At 38.7% G+C, this 22,793-nt stretch overlaps 1 protein-coding gene across 3 annotated transcripts in view; it reads left to right on the plus strand.

Annotated features, from left to right (window-relative positions):
• The window catches only part of AMPH (amphiphysin), a 135,999-nt gene that overhangs the window by 104,514 nt on the left and 8,692 nt on the right, over positions 1-22,793 (plus strand). The window contains exons 12-19 of one of the 3 annotated variants that reach the window (XM_053971642.1): positions 2,613-2,720; positions 5,349-5,372; positions 6,639-6,662; positions 6,953-7,453; positions 9,298-9,330; positions 10,712-10,762; positions 12,782-12,895; positions 18,849-18,905. In XM_053971642.1, coding sequence (XP_053827617.1) covers positions 2,613-2,720; positions 5,349-5,372; positions 6,639-6,662; positions 6,953-7,453; positions 9,298-9,330; positions 10,712-10,762; positions 12,782-12,895; positions 18,849-18,905 — 912 coding nt within the window. The remainder of the gene's footprint in view (positions 1-2,612; positions 2,721-5,348; positions 5,373-6,638; positions 6,663-6,952; positions 7,454-9,297; positions 9,331-10,711; positions 10,763-12,781; positions 12,896-18,848; positions 18,906-22,793) is intronic. The other 2 variants (XM_053971623.1, XM_053971631.1) reach the window with 2 other exon arrangements.

Below are 22,793 nucleotides of genomic sequence, written 5' to 3' on the forward strand. Positions count from 1 at the left end.
CCCTACTGTCCAATTACTAACTTGGACATTGTATGCCTTTATATGCCCCCTACAGATACATAATGTGTCTGAGTGTGCCTGACAGCTCTAAAGTGAATGGTCCATAACTGCTAAGGCTATTTTAAGGCTTGTACAGACTGAGTACAGAGAGAGGGTAACAGTTCTGGTTGTCATTGAACGTTTCTTGTGCCTTCTTCATTCCTTTTACATACCTCTGAGAGGTACAGCCTTGCTTCTGCCACAGCTGCCACTTTCAAATGTTTAATTTATTCATGCTTTATCATGCTGTGGTGGAATAAATACAGCATATTTGGAAGACCTTCTTGTCATAGCTTTGTCCCTTATTGAGGGATTTCCTGAGGTTGCTGTTTCTCCTGCATCTCCCTGTAATGTGGTATCTTAGGTACTCTGTATGTTTATTTGGGCCTTTGTCACTAAAGTTGAGTGTTCTCTTCATTTTGGTCTGAGGGGCACGGGTAACTTTTGCTATCAGTGATCAGTACCCTGTCACTTCCAGTACCTTATCTGGTCTATGGCCTAAGTAAGATTCCTATTAATTTGATTCAGTCCCCAAAGGTAGCAACCTTTCTCAAACCTCAGTGAAAGGAGACATCTTTTGTCTTCATCCAATTCTGATTATATGCCAGCAAATGCTGTTGTTTCATCAAGTTGTATAACCATATGAGTATTAGTGCCTCAAGAGCATGTGTGATGAAATCTAAATACACTCGATGGAAGGCATCAGAGAATGAACCTAGTGTTGGTTACTGGTGGGAGTGGTGGATTTGATTTTTTAAAGTGTGAGACTATAACACTGGCTTCAGTGTATCAGACCAGTTATCTGTCATCACCAGTGATGCCAGAAGGCCAAAGAAAGAAGATAGATCAAGTCAAGCAATGTTGGTACTCCTGGCACCCTCTTCTACTGGAGTCGCTTAGCCTCCATTCATTTGCTGCTCTGGGGCTTCCTCAACATGATTTCTACCTATTTAGTAAGCCTCAGCAGACTACTTTGCCACAAATTTATTCAGTCTTTCAGCATGCGTACCTTTTTCACATTCACACTACTGGAAGCCAAGAAGGTCCCCAGCTGGACCCTGTGCCACATGGGGCAGCACCACTTCTTTATTTTACATTTGCCCCCATCAACTTTGCTGCCAAGTGCTTTCCTGCCTCCCTGAAGAATCAGGAAGTAGCCAAACCCCTGTGCCTCTCACACTGTTAGAGATATCACCCCTTCTCACATCACCCCTAGCACCTCTTACAGACTGAATAGTTCTAGGCCACTCTGTCCTTCCTAACACAGGAGCTGAGGAGCTCTTTTGACCAGGTTTGCAGGTGACATGGAGAGTTAAGGTGTTTTGTGGCATAATGGAATCCATTAATTACCTAACTTGGAACATCTGTTTACCAATAGTAACAGTAATTTGGAACGTTTATACTCTTAAATGTTTTAATAACAGAAATCTTTGCTCATTTATTTTACTATCATTGTCATCATTATTATTATTATTATTATCTCCTAGTTTTGCTGGATTTATACATGCCACATTGCAGTAAACTTGCCCAGTCATACAAGCTCTCTCACTGTTCAACTGAACAACTAGAAGTAGGCAGTACTTCTTAGCAAGACCAAGATGCTTGCCTAGATTATTTACAATTAATGATAATTAAATCTCAGCTATAGTTTCACACTAATTAGAATTTTATGTTAAAACACACTAATAGTTTTTTCAGGTTAATTTATAGCAGAAAAGACCTGTAGCCCATTGAACATATGTATGTGTATATGTTTTTATAGTGACCTCAGAAGCCTTGGCTAATTTATTAATTGCAAACCAAAAAGACTCTACCATGTAATCCAGTTTAATAAGAGCATATCATAGAATCATAAAATGGTTTTGGTTGAAAGAGACCTTAAAGATCATCTATCGTAAAGATCCCTGCCACGAACAGGGATAGCTGTCACTAGACCAGGTTGCTCAAAGTCCCATCCAGCCTGGCTTTGAACGCTTATAGGGATGGAACATCCATGACTACTCTGGGCAACCTTATTTGGCAGCCTTCCAGTGCTCAACCTTACTGGGCAACCTTCCAGTGCCCTACTATCAGATGTTTGCTAAAGTTTAGAGCTAAAGACAGCATTCATTGTAAATCAGAATTAAAACTTAATTCAAATGTATTTAGATCCTTCTGTATTGGCTTTTTACTAATGTTTGTGTTTGGGGAGAGACTAACTTATTAGAATGTATGGACATTGGGTGTCATTTATGTAGTTTTTAACTTTGATGTGTGTCTCAAAGTACTTTAAAAGGGCCTTCACCATCAAGTGATGCACTCAACGCTTCTTTCATAGGGCTGTGACTGATTAGCCTGAAAAGACAAAGCTCTAGTACAGAGAAACCAAAAACATCGTAAGAGTGAATCTCATTAAAGTAAAACTTATACTAAAGCTCAGGACAATCTTCAGAGCTTCCGCCCCTTCTGGTGTGCACCACAGCTAGTAAATCTGTGGGATGTTTTGGTTTTTTTCTTGATTATGTTAATATTTTACTGCTCAGGTCAGCTTTTAAAAGATAAGTTTTTCAAGAGTTGTATTTCTCTTCTAAAAGAATGAAGTACCTGAAGCTAAGAAAGAGGAATCGTTACTGGATTTGGACTTCGACCCTTTCAAGCCAGAAGCTGTATCAACGGGAGTTAGTCATTCACCCATGTCTCAGGTATCTGTTTGCCATGACATAGTCAAAGCATATGAATGCAATATACTGTGTTTGGTAGAAAATATTTGCCTCGTGTATTAACAAGAAGTATCTGAAAAACTTTATCTTCCTGAGAAGCACAAGTCAGCCTTCTTCCTTGTCAGTAGTCATGTACCTGATGATGTATTGGAAGGGAGAGGAAATTGTTAGGTGGTAGAATGAGATGTCTGCTGATGAGAATGGTTGCTGGTACCTTGGCCTTGACTTTAGCATGCTGTTATTTTCCATTGTTAGAATAACTCTTAGTGTAAATATTATTATTCTCCAGTGCTTGTTTTTCTGACAACTTTTCTGACCATTGATTCTTCATGTCTGGAAAGATGCCTTAGAGGACCTAGGTCTCTTGGAGTCAGCATGCAGTTGCTTTACTGTGATGGAGTTTCTGTATCAAGCAGTGGTATGATCTGAGTGTTTTTGCTATTAATCTACTTCAGACCTAACCTCAAGGAAAATTAGAGTATGGAATAGGGTGTTTTCTTGTAGAATGTTGTGTTATTGAAAGTTTACATTCAATAGTAATATTTGTAATGGTAGTTTTTTGTAGCAATATGAAAAAAAAAAGATGATATTCATTGGCTTGTCCTACAGGACATGCTATTTTAAAATCTAGAATTCACCCTCACTACCCAGAGGGCAGGTAGCAAAGTAGGGAAGATCTCATGGCCAGCATGTCTGTATCACTGTGTTGTACACAAAGAAGCAATGTTAATACACTGTTAGCAAGACCTATCATTAATCTGGCTTGTTCTGTGAGACATGAGAAGACTTAGCAGCTGTTCAGAAATGCAGCACTGGGAAAGGAGTGAAAAGACAAGAAGCTTTAAGACTGAGATGGTCCTGATTCTCTGCTGATCTCTACCTCAATTAATTTCATATTCAGTGTGAAGCCCTAGTTATGTAATGAGATCGGTAGTGATCTCTGACAGGGTATGTGCTCTCAGAAAAGTGATACACTGTCAACACTCTGAACATTAGCTGAATTTTCCTATTGCAATTTGCTATGAGAAGTGTTCCATTCTAGCAGAAGCTTTGTGCATTTTACTTATTATGTTTTTTCTCCCTCTAAACAGAGAAAAGGAAGGGGAAGGCAAGTGACATTCCATAGCATTCAGCAGTGACAGAAAAGACTAAGTGGGATTTTGCTAACTACTCTTTCAGCTTGTTTTATAATAATGCTGATTAGGGCAGTGGGATCATTAAACAAAAGATACTTAATTTTTATGACAAAACATATTTGTTCTGACATCCTATTGTACAGATTGTAGAAAAGTTTATTACTTTAGTGAAAAAGTTATTTTGTATTCAAGTATACCATGAAATACAGAATGTAATTCTGTGTAGAAAATTTGTCTTAAAAAAGTTACATAGTAACTTTTCAGTTAGGGATATAGGAAGCATTCACTGAGCACCTTTACTCATTCCTTTCACCTTTCTGCAGAACAAAGACATATGAGAAAGGATGACCCACATCTACAAGAGCTGTGGATGAGCCAGAACACTGTAATTTTAGAAGGGAAGACAGCCCTGCAGTCTGGGTCTTTTTCTCAGTGGAGTTGACAGGGTCATTACTATGGCAGTATAGAGAGAATGAAACCTGTGGCTGCAGAGCCCTGTGCTTGCAGGGAGATTAAGAAGAGAGCCTTAAATGGTATTTCCATATGTGTATAGTTTTTGCTTCAGTCATGGATATTTTCCATTCAGCAAACAGCTGAAGTAGTGATGTGAAGACAGGAGTAGTCATCTGTGCATGACGCCTTGGAAGGCCTGGCATGACTTGTCTGTTGTTAATTTAATAAATTACCTCCCTCCACTGCTCTGCCAGGGTGATCCAAGCACAGTAGGTGAGCCCTGGTCTGTCCTTCTTTCAACTGCTTTTCTGTTTCTATGGCTGGATTAGAAGGGACCTTTCTAGACTTGTCTGGTTCTCTTCTCTTTTGATATGAACCAGCAGAGTTCTGTCTCATGTGGTAGGCTGTAAATATTTGGCATGAAGTCTGCTGCTTTTCATTCATTTGTCTGTTTAGCTCTTCTGTTGAGAGGTCGCTAGCATTAATTAACAGACTGGACAAGAAAAAGAAAATATTGGTCAACTTTCTTATTTCCTTTCCCAAATAGTATGCCATTTTCATTTCTAGTGTCAGTGTTATGAGGAAGCCCACTTATTCTTAGTGGATAGCTGTGTCGTTTTTAACTGGCTAGAAAACCCCAACTTTGTAAGCTCTTTAAAGCTGACATCTTACAGAGGCTCGTATACCTATTGAAAGTCACTCAGTCCCCAGCTCTGAACCTGGCCATTACTCATGCACACAGCAATGTGAGTTTACTGGAAAGCAACAACTACTTTGAAGTGGGAAATACCAAAATGCATTGCATACTTCCCATCCTTTATAACCAGAAGTATTATGCGGATACATACATAGACATAAACACATGGATATGTGCTAATATATAAAATATGTATGTACTATAAGCATGCATATAAATAAGTTCTCTCTTCTTATTTAATGGGCATTGTTATGTAGTATGTTGGACATACAGTACAGATATGGTATTTTTCTGACAAGCTCTTTTTTTCACTACTTTTTCCAGACATTGCCATGGGATCTGTGGACGGTAAGCGTGACATACATAATAGTATTTCTGTGCCTCTGATTTTGTAACTTAAACTCAGATTTACAATTCTTTTACCAAAAGCCGAGATAAAGAATTCACAGACCATGAAAAAACTCTTTCAAGTATATGAAGCCACTGGGTATCTTTTAAAACTAACGACAACTAAAAATAATCTCTGTTGTTTAGCCTACAAAACCTAAATTATGTCAGAAATCTAGGCTAAAAGATTCATAATCACTACAGCTAAGTGTCTTGCTTTTAGTATGCCCAATGTACAGCTATTAGAAGGTAATAATGGATATAAGTCACTTGTTTTAAATACCTGAAGGTGTCCATTAACCCAATGGACAACCATTTTCTCAAAATTAGCAGTAAAGACAGAATTTAGCTTGTCTTTGTGGGCAATACAGTGAAATGGAGTTATTCACAAAAGAAACCGCTGCAATAGGAAACTAAGTGAATCTGTCCTTCTTCCTCCTGGTGCCAAATCAGATAAAATGATCTGCAGGAAGAAAACAACCCATTTTTGTGAGCTTTCTTTTGACTGTATGTAATGGAGTTATCTGGGTTGTCTTGACATGGAGCCTCATATGTTCATGTTTGACCTTTTGTAGCTTCAGCCACAGAAATCTGTGAATGCTTGTCATGTACTTAGATTCACAGCACAGTTTTTTTCAGATTCGATATATGATGTATATTAAATGCATATGTCCTTATACTGAGTGAGGTTAAATAAAACTTGATAAAAACAGTCATGTATGTAGGCTAGCCAAAATTTCAAGGCTGCAAATATCTGGACCACATGAAATAACCCGGAAATGTTGAGAACATATTGCTCTAAACTTAGAATAGATAGCTTTATCAATATCTTCTTTTCGCACAGTTTTATTCATAGCTTTTTAATGTTATGTATTTATTCTGTATTATCATTTTTTTCATCTTCGCTCTATTTTTTAAAAATGACAGTGTACTTCATAGCTAAACATTAGGAATAAAAATGTCGGTGACTGACAGGGGAAAGCAAGAGGTGATCAATATTCAACATACATTAAGAACTTCTTTTATAATGTAATTCAGAGGTTTGAAATTCACAGGCCTGGAATTAGTCTTGGGTGGAGTGGTGGGAAAGGACCCACCACTCCTTTCCCACTCTGATTTGGAAACTGCAGCTGGTTAGAGAGCTGCTAATTAATGAACTTTTGCTGTATCAAAGTAAATAATATTCTTCTTTTCTGTGTTTTATGTGTATGACTTCGTTCTATACAGACAAGCAGCGAATTGGTGCAGCCGGTAAGCAAACTTCCTCCCAAAATCACAACCACTCTAGAGACTTCTTTAATCACTGCGGTGTAATATACATGGTTTTCTGGTTTTGTGTATCAGTGCTGCTCTTTTGCATTACAATTTATTGCCTTCAGATGTTGCAAATCACATAGCTTTTCCTAAAATTGCTTAATGTAGTCACTTCATTCTTTAGATTAAAATTGCTCTTGTAAAATATAAATGTTGTGTTTTCTCATCAAGTCCGCCTTTATCTATTTCATCTTGTGTTTTTTCTTTGCTTTTCTGTCTGCTTAAAGCCTGATTCTTCAAAAAGTCTTTCCCTGTGTAACCTGATCATGGAGGAAACCCCAAACAGTGGGTCATCAGAAGATACTAACAGATCTCAAACTGATCTAGGTTCACTCAACTGGGGCCTAGGTGTTAGCACACCCAGTATCAGCCAGGAAATTACTGCAGGCAGTTCTTTGCTTTTCCCCAGGGCAGAGCAAACCTCAAGCGAATCCACGGGTACTCTGCCTTCTAATGTTTGGCCTGCAGTAGATGAGCAGGAGGATGCTGCACCAGGGTCAGCTTCTGTAAGCGAAAACCAGAGGACTTCACTGGAGGACCAGTTGGATGCCAAAAGTGTCGTGTGGAAAGATGTGGTGACCAATCAGCCTTTAGAGAACGTAACCAGTTTTGAGGCACCTATCCTGGGAACTGATAGCTTGTTGGATGAACCACTCCCATGTGATGTGCAAAAGGCAGAGGAAGAACGTGAGGAAGACGAGTGGGCAGGTGTCCAGCCAAGTGAAAAGGTAGAGACTGGAGCTAAATATAAGGAGGTAGAAGGTACAGAGGAACTGGAAGAGCAAGGTTGTGAAACCGAAGGAAACAGTGAGGCAGAATTTCATAACGGTTTAGCAAAATCAGATCTTGAAATTTTAGTCAGCACAGAGGCAGAAAATTTACATGAGTTTGAAGATAATTTTGGGGATACTGGAAGAGCTAGTGGTGCTACCCTAGAAAACTCTACAGAAGAAGAATTCAAACAGGTCAATATAATTGAGGAGACAGATAGAGAAGTACCATCACTGAGCACAGGGCTGGAAAGTGGGGATAAAATAGGGGCGTACAACTGTAAGACTATAGAAAGCACTGGCTCTGAACCTGAGAGAGTTCCTGATATCTGGGATGAGGACCATGAAAATACATTTGAGGAGGCCTTAGAACAAACTGACAGTGGTACTGGACAGAGTACATCCATGGAGGGTATAAACATGAGGGCACATGTTGACCTAGAGATAACTGACCACACAGGAAAGTACCCTTCAGATACTGGAAGTGATCTATGTGATGCTGAATTATTGAGTGCAGAAGAGTCTGGTAAAGGAGCTGAAGATAATAGCATTGGCCACCTCCCAAATGGTAGTATTGGTACTAAAGGTCAAGTTGCTGCTGAGAAACAGTGGGCATTGCTGCCCAAGGCAGCTGATGCTGCTAGCACAAGCTGTGATAATCCTTGCCTAGATAATGCAGATAACCAAGTGACAGGTAGGACAGCAAGAGCAGTCACTGAAGTGATTAGTAGTGGTGTCCCTGAAGCCTTGGAAACAGAGCCCTGGCTGACAAACTGGGATCCAGCAGTTACTAATGATTCCTGGGGTTTTTCTAGTCTGTCAGATAGCCCAGCCAATGGACTAGATAATTGGCCCTTTTTCCCCAAACAGCAAAACTCAGAGGAAGGTGACATGGAAAATATTTGGTTAGGCATTAGTAATAAATGGTCTACAGAAGACCTAGGAGCTACTGATAACAGCTGGGGGGAAGTAGGTGCAAGCACAGGCCACATAATTCAGGAGATGCTAGTAAAACAAGGTTTGCCTGGGGAGCAGACAGGCATTAGCAATCCTGGACTGAGCAAGGAGATAGCTAGACCCTTGTCTCTGTTTCAAATGGGAAATTCCAGAAATGCTAGCACCGAGAGTTCAACTAGTCCTAAAGACAATGAAACCAACAACTCAGATTTATCTGAAGATGAAATTGCTAACCGGAGATATGGATTGTTGTACCAGGAAATTGAGGCTGATAAAGAAGAGGTACCTACCCCAGTGTGTAGCGTAGTCTAGACAAAGAGTTCCTTAGGCCATGCATAAGCTTGTTGTTTAAAAACATTCCATTTGTGTGTTTCCTACTGCCCTTCCTAAGTCCATGCAATTCTTTTTTTGAAAAATTGCCATGCAGCCCTTCATGGTATGGTGCCCTTCAGCCCTTCAAGCAGGCTGACAAAAATGCATTTCAAAATTGTGAATAAAGCATTGAACTGTGAAGACACGTTGTGTCAGGCAGCTTTTGTGTTTTATCTGTAGATCTTTAAATGCACCTGGTCTTTTTTTTAATTATTGTTTTTTAAAAATATTTAGTACTCTGCTTTTTCTTTTTGTCATTTTCTTTAAGCCTGTCATGTCTGTTATCAAATACCAGTGTTGTAAAAATTTCTTGCTGCCTTACCCTTCATTTTATTTTTTTCTCTCTTTCTGTCTTTTTTGTTCCTTTTTTTTTATGTCTGGCCTACATTTATTTTGCAAAATAAAAATGTTTTAACTCATGTTCGGATTTAGTAAACAAATGATAATTTGTTCTGATCTTCACTTCTACTTAGGCATCCACCATAGCATTTAATGGATTTGCACAGGTAAGAAATAAACAGGTTTTGAGATATTTTTTTCTGTGCTATTAGGAAGGCACTAGAACTGGCTATACAAATTCAGGAAATCTGTTCTACAGACAAGCTGTGTTGAAACAGGATATTGTCTCAAATCCAGACCTTGTCTGTTGTCAGAAATTCTTAGATGTTGCTAGAAAGATTCTAATACCCTTAGGACTTTTGGCCTGACTGAGTCTAAAGCAAAAAATGTGACTACCTTAGTGGGACAGCTATTTTCTCCTAAAATGGCTGGTCTAGCTTTTTTATTGTGCTCTTTTGTAGATTATTTTCCTCACAATCCCAAAATCCTGTAAAGCACATTTTCAGTTTCACCTATTTTCAGTAACTCTGTGTATAAATACGTAGTAAGTTTTATTTTTTCTTCATTTTCAGTTAAGATACATTTTACTCTCAAAGTTTAACCTCAGTTATTTATCTGCTGTGGTGCTCATGGTGAGTCTGTGGTATGCATCACAGAGATACAGCACATAAAGACACCGTGTCCGGCTTTCAGATTTCAGGGCTGTGTCAAGATCCCAAATTTCAGGTGGATTACCTGGGGCCTCATTATTTTCCAGCATTCTCTTAGAGACTGGCTCAACCACAGCACACCCTCTACACCAAATTTTAAAAGTACTCAGAAAGGCTCAACTTATACAAGGATGAAAATGAGTCTTCCAATGATTAACCGTTCTGTTCCAGGACATTAGTGTAGTAAAGGATCCAGATGGAAGGGGCAAAGAACAAGGATCTAATAATTAAGGCAAAATATTTATCTGGAGAAAATACACATTTTCTCTCTCCTCTGTGGTAGGAAAATAATTTGGCCCAGCAATATTTTGCAAATTAATTGGTTTGAGTGAGCAAGATGTTGGGAAACACCTCTGTTTTTCTACTTAACATAGGTAAAATTTTGTATTTGTAATTGCTATAGTTATTACTAAAATAAAAGCCCGTGATCAAGAAGAGAGTACCTTAGAGCTGGCGTACTCTCCAGGCACAGCCATGTGTAATCTACAAAAAGGATCAGATTTCCACAACTTAGAAGTGCATTGCACCTTAAATGAAGTCCTTGTGAATCACACGTATTTAATGAAGGGTGTGAATCACATGTATTTGCTACCTTTAGTGCGGTAAAAAATGTTGGTTTAGAAACATTGAATACAAAACTGACAAAATAATGGTTTTAATATCAATAGTACTCAGATAATTAAATAAATATTAAAATAATTTTTAGTTAAGTTTATTGGCCATCTTATTCTATGTAAACATACTTAGTGATTGTACCTGAATAAACCATTAAAATGGACACCTGCAAATATACTATCTCAAATATTTTTACATTATTGTTTTTCATTTCTGTGTCTAGGATATCTCTGCATTTACAGTGCAATCGAATGAGAATGTGGAAGAGCCTTTGGTAAGTTGTGGCTTTTAGTTCCTTTTAAAATGTCTTATCAAAAAAGGTACAATTTTTCCTTTTTTCAAAGATATTTTCACTTTTTCTATGTTTTCTATCCTTTAAATCACACCACCTTCTGCAATTCTTCCATTTGGAAGAGCTGGTGATATCATTGTAGTTGTAAATCCATACTCACTGAAACAATCTTTCACAAGGATAGCACAGAGCAAAAGAAAAGAAAACCAGAACATTGTAAGGTATGTTTATTTTATAAAGGTGTAGTCAAACAGTTTGTTCACTTATTGCACTGAAGAAATTACTAGAATGAGTACTATGGTCCAGTGTACAGCAAGGACCTGATAGTACGTGATGGCTGCTACATATCTCCAAAATTGCTGTAATTTTATCTACTCACTTCCATATTAATAGTGGGCACAGTCTGCTTCTAAGGAGGGCACAATCTTCTTGGAAGTGATCATACCTGGGCAGTTTTTTAGCTCCTCTTAAAAGTCTTTGCTTAGCCTGGAACAAGAATGAGAATAACAGCATTGCTGGGTGAGTGCTATAGTTACTTAATAGCAGCAGGGTGATATTTAATGTTATTTAATGTGGTGTTTGTGCTCATGATGGTTACTGATTATTCTGAGAGTATTTTTATTCATAGCTGCAGTGTGGTAACTTTTCTGAAGTATGCTTTTCAACAAGTGACTTGAAGCACATCAGTGTAGCCTGCTTTGTTTTTCTTGTGATTTTAAGTCTGAAAGAATCTTCCAGCATTAAATGTCAGGAAACACATTACCTGGAATAAATCGACTTTATGTTTCTCATTTCAGTTTTATTTCTTCTTATGAAATTCTCTAGAGCTGTCATTAATGCACTACACTGAGAAATTTTTGCACAGTATTTTATAATATACGAGTGAATGCTTCTTAATGCTGTGCCAAATCCTGAAGGTCTTGCATAGACAGACTTCTCTGTACCTCATTAAAAATCAGACTGCTTAAGGAATATATGCAAAGAATTGAGAATTTATGGAGTTTTTTTTCCTGAAAAATATCAGGAGGAGAAAGTCTTCAAGATAGTAAAGAATATCATAGAAACTGTCTCTTCATCACAGGAGATACACATTCTAGCCAGCAACCTGTTATCAACTGCAAAGCAATTGCTTTTGAGCTTCATATTATGCTAAGCAATTTGTTCATGGTAAATTAATCTTTTGGGGTTATGATATCTGGTTGAGTCAGCCATCTTTATAAATCAAATATGCTAAGCACAGCTTGGAGCTCTCTCCTTGTTAGGGGCATGTGTTTGCAGAGTAATGTCTCTATTGGAGATCACACTTCTGCTGTGAGCTCTTTTGCCACAAGACTGGACATGTTGCAGGGCTGGTGATATTTCATAGATCCTCTTGTTGGAAAATAAGCTGAGGCCAGAATTTAAAAGGGTGGAAATCACAATAGTAGGTTGATAAATAAGTGCCTTGTTAGGTGATTAAGAGCTCAAGAGAGAATGCGTGTTAATAAAAATCAGAGGTGATTGCTAGACTTCGTTGCTAGTATTCAATCATTGTTTGTGCATATAAAAACTGTTTGAGTTTCATTCTCTGTTCATTGCTTCTTACTCTCACTGGAGGAGGGTATATTATCTGAGAACAGACAGAGGAGGGAGGGGGACATAATTTTTAAAAATCATGTTTGAAGACCAGGGTTGGTACACATGGGTGCCAGTTTCAATTTCTGGCCTTGCCAGCAGTTTCTGGAGCATTTTTGAGCAAACTGGGTGCTTTCCCCCCACTTCCATTACCTCTCACTGTAACTCAGGAAGCTTTCCTTGTGAGGGAGGCATGTAGGACTCATTTTACATAGAGAACATTGATGATGAAAATGCCCTTTACATGCTGTCTTCTATTGGGGACAAAGCCTGGCAAGACTGAGCCTGAAGCAACACTGTGCCAGGCACAGTTCCCTTTCTCTCTCTTCTTCCCCAACATCATATGCTCTTCAACAATTCTTCCACTATCTATTTAAAAATCAATAGCAAAAGTCTGAGCCTGAAGAAACTCCACCTGGGGAACCTAAGGTTGAGGAAACCCCTGCTGCTGCTGTTGTGGAAAAGGAGGCTGTCCCTGCTGAGCCAGCAGAGCAGGCTGTGGTGAGTGATCTGTCCTCCATGCCACCTCCTGGTGCCACTTTTTATTATGGTGAATGTGCTTGCTGCATTTCAGCCATCCTTTCCACTGTCATCTTCCATGGCTAGTTTCTCTGCTGCCTGCTATGTCACAGCATGCCTCTCCAGCATGTGCCCCTTTCAGCCCTAAAATGTCATTCCTCTTACTTTGGGCATCTTAGACTCAAGTTTGGCTGAGTGGTTGTGGTTTCACAAGTTGTTTGATGCCAGATGAACTTCAGAATGGGAAAGAATTTATGTCATTTTTAAATGACGTTAGTAACAAGTTTCTCATTTCATTTCAAGCATTAAGCTAATGTACATCTTGTATAGTCCTTACTAGAGCAGGAAAATTCCATTAAAAAGTTATTGTAGTAGGTCTACAAGGCTCACAGTTTTAGAAATCAGTTGTGAGCCAAAGAGAGGACACCAAACACCAGCTGGGGGACTTTTTACATGTCAGAATTCAGGAAATGAAGAAGAAATTGCAGCTCTGCCTGAGGAGCAAAGCAAGGCATCCAATATCACTGCAAATTAAGAGGTGGTCTGAGACAGTAGGCATGGAGTTTTCCTGATGACTAGCATCCCTTTTTATACAGGTATCTCAGTCCATATTCTTTTTATCCAACTGAAGTTCCTCTCATACACACTAGTATCAGAAGGTCTTGGTGGTGGATGATACTCACAGGCTAAGAAACCCTGGAGGAAAACTGCATCTGTTTTTGTAGTCTGACATCTTTCATGCTTTCCTAAAGACAGTGACATGTTCAAAGGCTCTAATGAGTTGCTGGTAGAATATGAAGATTACTACTGAAAAACTGGATGGAAAAAAGGGGGTTGTTTTGTGTATAAGTTCCTCTGCCACAGAAGCTGGTGGAAGATATATAACTCTGCTCTTTGTCCATCAAGCACAATTTGGTGTTACAAGTGTTCTTAGAAGAGAAGGTTTAAGCATGCTGAGCTGCACTTGGATTTGGGGGAGACCTTGTGTGTCTTCTGCTGCTAAGCAGGGATGATGATGATACCCAAATGACCATAAAATTAGGTAGTTTTCAGTAAGTGCTTGATACATTGCCATATGGATATCAATATTAAGCTATTGAGATGCAATTTAGCTGAAGAAAGTGGAAGTATCTGTAGATGATCTTACAGAGATCATATGTCGATGATCTCTATAAGTGTAGCAGCAGAGAGCATGGATAGATGTCTAATTATCAGATATCAAGCTACTGAGCTCTTCCTAACAGGAAAAATAATTTATTGTGTGACGAAAATTGGGCAGGACTAGATGGGCTGTTCTGCAGGACTGTGGGGGAAAGAGCAGATAATACCTGGTTCTGTCCAACCTTACCCACTCTCTGGGGATGCCTAGCAGCATTGGACTTATGGAGGGAAGTGGTCACAGTGTCTTCCCCAGAACTACATTTAGGTTTAGTTCTGATTACACTTGCATGAACTTGCAGTATTTGTTTCATATTTTAATTCACTTGGTTCCATGGTTCACAGTGGAAGAAATTATTTCAGGATCATCCCCTTCTACTGACATAACTAGATGAAGAAAGCTTCATGGTCTGTGTAGATCAGGCTCTCCTCCTCTATGTGTTTTCAGTTCATATTGTCAGCTCTTTAGAAAGGCAGAAAAATGAAATTACCTATCTGAGGCACATTGTTTTGTCAGACTGTTGATAAAAATGCCTCATGTAAATGTAATGGTTTGGAATAAAGTGGGAGGGAAGGTGGAGAGAGAAGGAATGGAAAATTGGTCATTGATCTGGAGCTCTTCTCTTCCCATGAGTGCATGGCAGGGAATAATGTGGAAGAACAGATATTAATGAAGCCAGAAAAGTGGTTTTATTTTGAAAAAAAAAATGTAAAAGAAATTTCCCATTTTTCCAAAAGGAAACATTTTTGTCCTGCACTAAGACAAAACAATGCTCTGAAGCCTGTTGCACATTTTAAGCACTAATTAAACAGTCTGCAGTACCAAGCATTTGCTTGCTGGCTAGCATGACCTTTTCAGTTGATCCATTTTGCTGCTGAGGAGTTCTGGGTCCATGGTGTGTTGTCAGCTGCTCTGGCTGAGTCACAGGAGTGCAGAGCTATTGGAAGAGAGGCAGAGATAAACAATGCAAGAGACAGACAATTTAAGAGCAATCCAAGAAGAGGAGGGTAGGCATTAAATAGAAGTTAAACAGTTTTAATTAGGCTTATTCTTGCTAATTCAAAATTATGTTGTCCGTACTAATTTGGGAAAAAAAGCAAAGTGTTGATTTTAAAAACGCCTGAAATGGAGTGACTGCATTTGTATCTGAAAGGTTTTTATTTCAGAGAGAGTTTTTCAAGACTTGCAAAGAGGAGTTTTGAAGATAAGGATTAATGACAAATATGTTCAAAGCTAAGGAAAAGTACACTGAATTGCAAAAGATGAAACCATGTCATTTCCCAGCAGCACTTCTACATTCATTTGCTTTATGAGTGACAGTTTCCTTTAAAAGTAGAATTGTAAAATATTAATAGATAGTACTTAATTGGGAATCTTTTATCGAGTTTAGTTGCTTCCAGTTTTGGTGACAGCCAGTCCTCAGTTGAGTTTTTCTGTGGCAGGTTTCCGGTCACATCTCGTTAACCCGGAAAAGTTATGGCATAGATCCCTCATTATAGGAAATTCACGGTAAATTTTCTGGTAGGGTGTTCATTTAAATTATGGATAGAATGGTCCAGGGGATAGAGTACTACTTGCCCATATGGGCATTTTGGATTCAGTTACTTGCTGTTTCATAGTCTGCCTGATCAAGATTGGCAAAACTTCATTAGAAGAGCTCATCAACATTGTTGCCTAGGATCTCTACATATCTTTGTCTTGGTCCTTCAGATCTCCAGTGCCATAGAACAAATAAAGTTTTTATTAGTAGCTCTCAACAGCTGTTTTTTTTTTTTTTTTTGGGGGGGGGGGGGGATAAAATGGTAATTAAAGGGACAGGATGACCATGTGTGCCAACAGAAAATAATTTAACCATGGTAAACAGTTTATGCATGGAATTTTCCACACAGAAAGAGTTGTGTTTCTGTTTCTAAAGCACCCCCAAAGGCAGCTATAAATCTAAAGGATAGTCTGAAGGATATAATGCCTTAACCACTGACTTATTTCTTTTTCAAGTAATACTGCCCCTCTCACCACATCAGTTTTTTCACATTCAAGCAAAGATGTCATGAGAACATCATAATAAAGTGAATGCTTATGAAATGTTGCTATTTCTCTTTCTTCTTTTCCTGAATGTGAGACATAGTACTTGAAGATCAATTTTTCTACTTCCACTGCACTTATTAGTTTGGAAAGAGCTTCTCAGTACTTTGGGTCTGATGCCTGCCTGGAATCTGATGTTCTCCCATTAAACAGTCAGACGCTCAGCTAAATACTGTGTTTTTCAGAGTAGTATATAAGCATACGTGAAGCTACCTCCTGATAAGCTCTTTGCAGATGGAGTGAGTACAGCAGAGGCCAGGGAACAACCTGCAACCAAGCATATCTAATTAGGGTTCAATCCCACTTTAGGTACTATTCGCAGTGCCCAAATGGTGGAATGTGTAGTTTGGGAGAACAATACAATGGTTAGATACAGAAGAGCTGTCAGCTGTGCCCAGATTCTGAGCGTGAAGCTAAGTGCAGGTGAAGAATGGGATCATAAGGACATTAAAAATATGTGGCTCTTTTACAGGAGAGAACTGATGTAGAACAGTGTTTTTCTTTTGAAGTCTCCAGAAGAAGATTTTTCTCTCTGGAACCAGGGTGTTAGTTTCCTAATGTTATTCCAGTCATCCTTTTTACTAGGGTTTCATGCTCTAAAAGTGATACAGTTTATCATGCCTCTCTTCTCAAACTCCATTATCCACAAAATCCCAACTTCCAGCTAATCAGAAAAGCAAAATGCTACTAAATTGACTAGTACACAATAGTCAAATTAGCTACAGGAAAGCTCAAGCTTTGGGAAATAAAAGAAGCTCTCCTTACTTTCACCTTTCCAACCAAAATTGTGCTTTTAGTTAACAAGAAAACAGTTCTTATTTAAAAATATGCATATGTATATATTAAATCATTCTGCAAAGATACCCAAAGCTAGGCTGATGGGATTCTTACCAGAGAATATTGCCAGGGAATTACTAAGAAAATGAAAAAAGCCGATATGTTCCCAACTTTGAAGTGCAAGATTATACTAATTTCTGAAGGCAAATTGTAAATACAGCTCCTGGCAGAAATTCAGCACTTTTTAATAGTACAAGTAGGGAAATCATCTGTGTACTGACTTGAAGTTGGATATAATGCTTTTACGGGCAACAGTTTGCTATGCTCTAGAAAAAAAAAATTCTCTAGGTGGCTCTGTGCATACATACATTACTAGAGTGTGAAATATTTATATTTTGCTGCTGATATTTGGCTTTTTCTGTTTAAGACCCTCTACAGCCTACTCAAACTTACTATAAAATTGAAGACCACATAGCAGAGGCTTGGCAACTTAAAAGGAATTAATAATTTTTTAAAAGGTTATATAACATTGCAGTTTTAACAGGGATAAGGCTGTAAGAGGTTTCTTTGGCAGCACTACTGTCAGCAGCTGCCCTGTCCTGATGTCTGGGTATGTTTAGGGTTTACGACTGACTGTAAACAATGCTAGGTTAGAGTAGAAAATAAAAGAGTGATATGAAGTTTGCATGGAACTCACCATTCTTTTATTTAAAAAGAAATATGCAACCATTTGAGATGAAACTTTAAGGAATTTTGGCGTGACAGTTGTGTGTGTGAAGGCAGGTAGCTGGAGCCGGAGTATGTGAGGTTTCCTGGCTTCTGACTACCAAAGCAGGCTCTCCAATATACCATGCCCCCAAGTATGCTTGCATAACTTCTCTTCACCCTTACTGCTCTGTAGAAAAATCTAACCTAGCTGTGTCAAAATTTATTAGCAAAATTGATTTCCATAGTGGGTGTTTGACTTGGTTTTGCTTAGCAGAGTGTCTTCAGAAATAGCCATGTCTGCAGAGAGTCAAACCTTAACAGCTAAAATAGCACTTCCAACTATTCCACACCAAACCTGAATTTTAGTGGTTTTGACTGTCGACCTTTTGTAGAAAAGGACCTGGTGCTGATAACAAGTAATAAGTACTGTTTGGGAGGAGCTTGGTACTGGTCAGTGCATTCAATTGTTTGAACACCTAAATGGGTGTCAGATTTGGAAAACCACTGATGTCTAACTTCGTTAATGTCAGGCACCTGCTGCATGTACCACTGAATATGGACCCAAAGTAAGGTGAGTGGGGAAAACAAAAACAAAACACAAAAAAAAAAACCAAAAAAAAAACAAACAAAAAAAAAAAAAAAAAAAAACAAAAAAAAAAAAAAAAAAAAACAAAAAAAAACAAAAACAAAAAAAAAAAAAACACACCACCAAACTTTGTGACCCACATCTCTTGGGAGTGATCTTTAAATGAGCTGCAGTCCAACGTAAGTGGAATTAGTATTTTATGAAGTTTACACTGAGGCCCTGGTGAATTACAGGAGCAGCAGCAGGTGATAATGGAAACAGTTTGAGTCACATGGTGGGAGAAATTTGAGCTTGGTGGAAACTGCAAGGTTGCTTACTAAATAATTCTTCAAAGCTTGTGCTGTTACCAGAATACTAGTAGTAAAAGTAAGTCAAATTGTCCTTAATAGTTCCAGTGTGATGATGGTAACATATGTAAAGGGTTTGTTTTAGCACATAAGTACTTCTATTCTTCTATTTCAGATTATATGGGGCAGTATCCTTCTGCTCGATAGTATATACTAGCTCATTTAGCCATTGCATCTCATACATGGCATGCTTCCATTAGCTTGATTAATACTGATTTCTCTGCAGCCATTGCTTCAGCATGTGTAAGGTGATGACCATATTTCCTTTTTATACAGGAGAATGTCGAGGCAGAAGATAAGGAGACAACTGGAGTTGCCGAGAAGGAAAGCGAGGTACATATGAATAGACTTGAGTATGGTTGTGCTTTAATATTTTCAACCATTGCAAAAAATTTGTCCATATGCATGTCATCAATAGGCAGGCCAATACCATGCAACTGTGACCTGTGGTATCTAAGTCTAACACTGCACAGATATATCTGCACCCATGGCATATATTCTAACATATCACCTCTCATTCAATGTCAGATTTATCTTAGAAACTGCCTGTTGCAGCAGTATAGAGTGATAAATATTTCAGGGCAGCAAACAAAGCAGCTCCCTGGCTAAAGGAGGTATAATGCTGTTTCTATTGATATTTGGAAATATGCTGCATAAATTCCCAGTAGCTTTTACAAATTTCTGTATATTTGTTTGCCTAGCCTTTCTGTAAATTTCTTTATAAAAAAAAACTATGATTAATAATTTATTTTTCCTAGCATAATATGCCCTGAGCTATAACAGATACTTGGAAATAATCATGTTATGAGTTGGTTTGCTAAAGTATAGTCTGGCATTATTAGATACAGTTAAAATCAAATTACAAAGCAAATGAAATGCTCAGTGACATACTTTAGGCTGTGCATATATGGACTTGAATGATTGCATATTGCTTATATTTTTGAGTGATAAAAGTACTTACTCTGAATCCTTGTATTCTGAAGTGAAACTACAATGTGTTCAAACGTGCACAGAGGGCAGCACAAGAGGATTGGCTGCATGTTAAACTCAGGAATAGAAACAGGGACTGGGAAATAACTTCTAGTTACTAATCACTGAGGATTTGTATCTCAAGGTGCTAGCAACCTGCTTTTTTTGTTGTTACTCAGTTTGGTGCCATGATATATACAAAAAGGTAATGAACTGGTTTCAGAACTTGCTAAGTTCAGCTGTCCAGGCTTAGGTTCATTGTCCTGCTGTAAAACTGCATTAGGTCTGCTAGAGCCAAGGATATATCTGTGGCTGTAGGGCATACCAGTGTCACTTGGAAGTGAATTTGGGACTCATTGGTGCTGTATTCCTCACCACACGTGCCACAGCACTGCCACATTCACATGGAAGCCAGTGGAATTGCATTGAAAGAAAGTGCAGAATGGGAGTGGTAGATCAAGCCCAGCGTGGTGTGGACTCAGTGCAAGAGAGTGTTGTGTTGTTCCTCGAGCATTGCCTTGTCACTCCTAACAAGTCTGGTTCAAGAAGAAATCTGCAAGAAATGCCTCACAGTTGTGCTAGCATCAAGGCTAAGTCTTTGAAATCTTCCCTCTTTATTCTAATACTACTTGTTCGCTCTCCTATCTGAGAGTGAATTTGCCCATATTCTGTTTAAAACAGCTGTTTAAAACAGTATGCAGAAGAGCTGCCATAAGAGATTAAGTTATTTGCTAAGCCAGTATTTGACTGTTAATGGAGTGTTGTCCCTTTGATACTCTGTAATTTGCATAACAAATTATTCAGTAGTACTTCAGAATTTTCCAAGACTTTGCAACTGATGCATTCCCTAAAGCTTGATGATTGGTCTCTCTTGACATTAGATAGCTTAGCTGTGATTATAACCAACTGACATAAAAATTACCTATTCCTGTTCTAAATCCAGCCATGGGGCAAGAACTTCACCTCTGGACAACAAGTGTATCAGAGGGAGCGCCTCTGGCAGACCCCAGCAACAGGCTTGGTACCCCTTTTCCTCTTCCTCGGCTCATTATTGCTACTGCTGAATCTCTGGCATTGTGTTGAGCTGACAGAAATATTAATGAGAGTACAATGGTGTGGATAAGCTGCATCTTGGCTAAAGAAAAATTCACATCCGTGCAATAAAAACAGTCGAGTGGTTCTATCACATGCCTCAAGATACTGGATGATCCTTTCTTTTGCCCCTGTGTGCTTGATGTAATGGGACAGCTGTCCAAATTACAATAATGCTGCTAGAGATAGCTAATTTGGAATACTATTAGACTGTCAAATGTTAATTAATTACCTGTATAAAAGAGATTTGTAGGATTGGTTTTCAGTGTAAAGTAAGGTAATACAAGTAGCAGTATCTGCAAGGATGTGGTTCAACACAGCTGGTTATGAATTCAACCTCCTGCCCTTTTTTTTCCTCTTCTGTACTAATCAGATATTTGAGGCTAATAGTGAGGTTCATTCTGTGTGACCTCATATGCCTTTTTATAAAATCTTTTTTTAATCATCTAGCTTTTATTGGTTTTGTACTCTAAGACACAAGAAAAATGATTGTGATTGTGAACTGTGGTATACATTTAGTGACTCCTGACTGCATGCTGTGAGAGTGTCACCCTTTCACTGTGGGACATTTGTGAGCCAATTCATGTAAATTAGTATTCTCCTCCTTAGTAAAATAAAATGGTCCATACAAATCCAATAAGCAGAAAAGATTCAGAATAGACAGCAAGACCAATTTCTGCAGCATGCTCTTAGAAATGCATGGTGTCAAATGAATCTGATGTGCACCCAGTCTTTCCTACTAGCCTCTTCCAGGTAGCATTCATCATTTATTTGTGTATCTTCTTGGATCAAAACTGCTAAAATTGGTAATACTATATGAGTGGCAGACTTGCATGCCTTACAGGAAAAAATGTCAACATCTGATCTTGTCTGTTGATGTTATTTCCTCTTACAATACAGCATGCTTCAGCAGCAGCAGCAGTTTCAATTTAATTTAAAGTTCCCCAGTGATTTCTAGAAATCCATACAATATTTTCTGTCTTCATGGATTCCAGGAGGATTTCTTTATCATATCAATTAACAGCAGCAAATAGGAATAGTGGTGAATATTTAATGTTGCTAAAAAGCAATGCCTGAACAGTGCCCTTGAACAGTTGCTGAGTTCAGGTAGTGAAGTTAGCTTCATCCACAGGGGAAAGATCAAACTGAGGAAATAAATAGCATCAGACTGTTCACTGGAGATCAGAGATTACTGCTAACTGTGGCTTGACATTGGTACCTCGAAAAGAGTTTTCCTTCAGTGTTTTTTTTAATCCTTGAGCCATCTGCTGTAAGGTAAAAATTCTGTCTTGAAGTTAAGTAGATTAAAACAATGAGTTTTGTCATTTACCTTCAACAGTCCAAACATTAAGATTAATTCATTGTAAGTATATACTCAATATGCTACCATAAGCAGTATATAGCAATGCAAATGTTAGGGGGATGCATAAATTACAAGTGTCTTGGTTTAAGACAGTTTAAAAGGAGAACACTCTGGAATGAGTTACCTCCCTTTACAGAGTCAACCAGTCCCTTTCCACCACTAAGGAATGAATACGAGTAGATACAAGTGAAAAATAACAGTTTACTAATAAATGAAACAGCAACAGGCAAAAGCTAACAGTAAATAACTGCTAGATACAAAATAGCTAAATCTTATGAACCCCTGAGAACAAAGAGAGATCCAAAATGCCAGCAAACTCCCTTTCCTGAGATAGCACCCAGCAGAGGCAACTGCATGGGAAAGATAAAGGGACAAGATGGCATCTGATCCCTCCCAGGAAGGCAGGAGCTCATGGAGCAATTCCAGTGGTAGATGAAGACCTGACAGCCCCTCTGGGGTCAGTGCCCTCGTCACAGCAGGAGACAGCAGGGCAGGCAGGGCCAGGCAAAGCAGTTGGGCCGGTGCCACTCACGGCTGACAACGGCTTGGGCCAGAGCCAGAGCTGCTCCACTACTGTCAGCGCGATACCTCGACTGCAGATGGGCACCTGCGGAATTCATCCCAAGGCAGCTTAAAGCCTCCAATTTCAGTCTCTCCAAGATAAGGGAGAAGACAAAAATACGAAAAAAGAACCCAAAAAGGGAGATGCCTCTGCTTAAGCAAAGACCAAGCAGCTGGCAAAGCAAAAACCACGCAGCAAGAGGGGACAAACTGCCTGCTAGAGCAGACTGTAATAA

This window comes from Vidua macroura, chromosome 1 (assembly GCF_024509145.1).
Source record: "Vidua macroura isolate BioBank_ID:100142 chromosome 1, ASM2450914v1, whole genome shotgun sequence".
In the NCBI taxonomy this organism is placed as follows: Eukaryota; Metazoa; Chordata; class Aves; order Passeriformes; family Viduidae; genus Vidua; species Vidua macroura.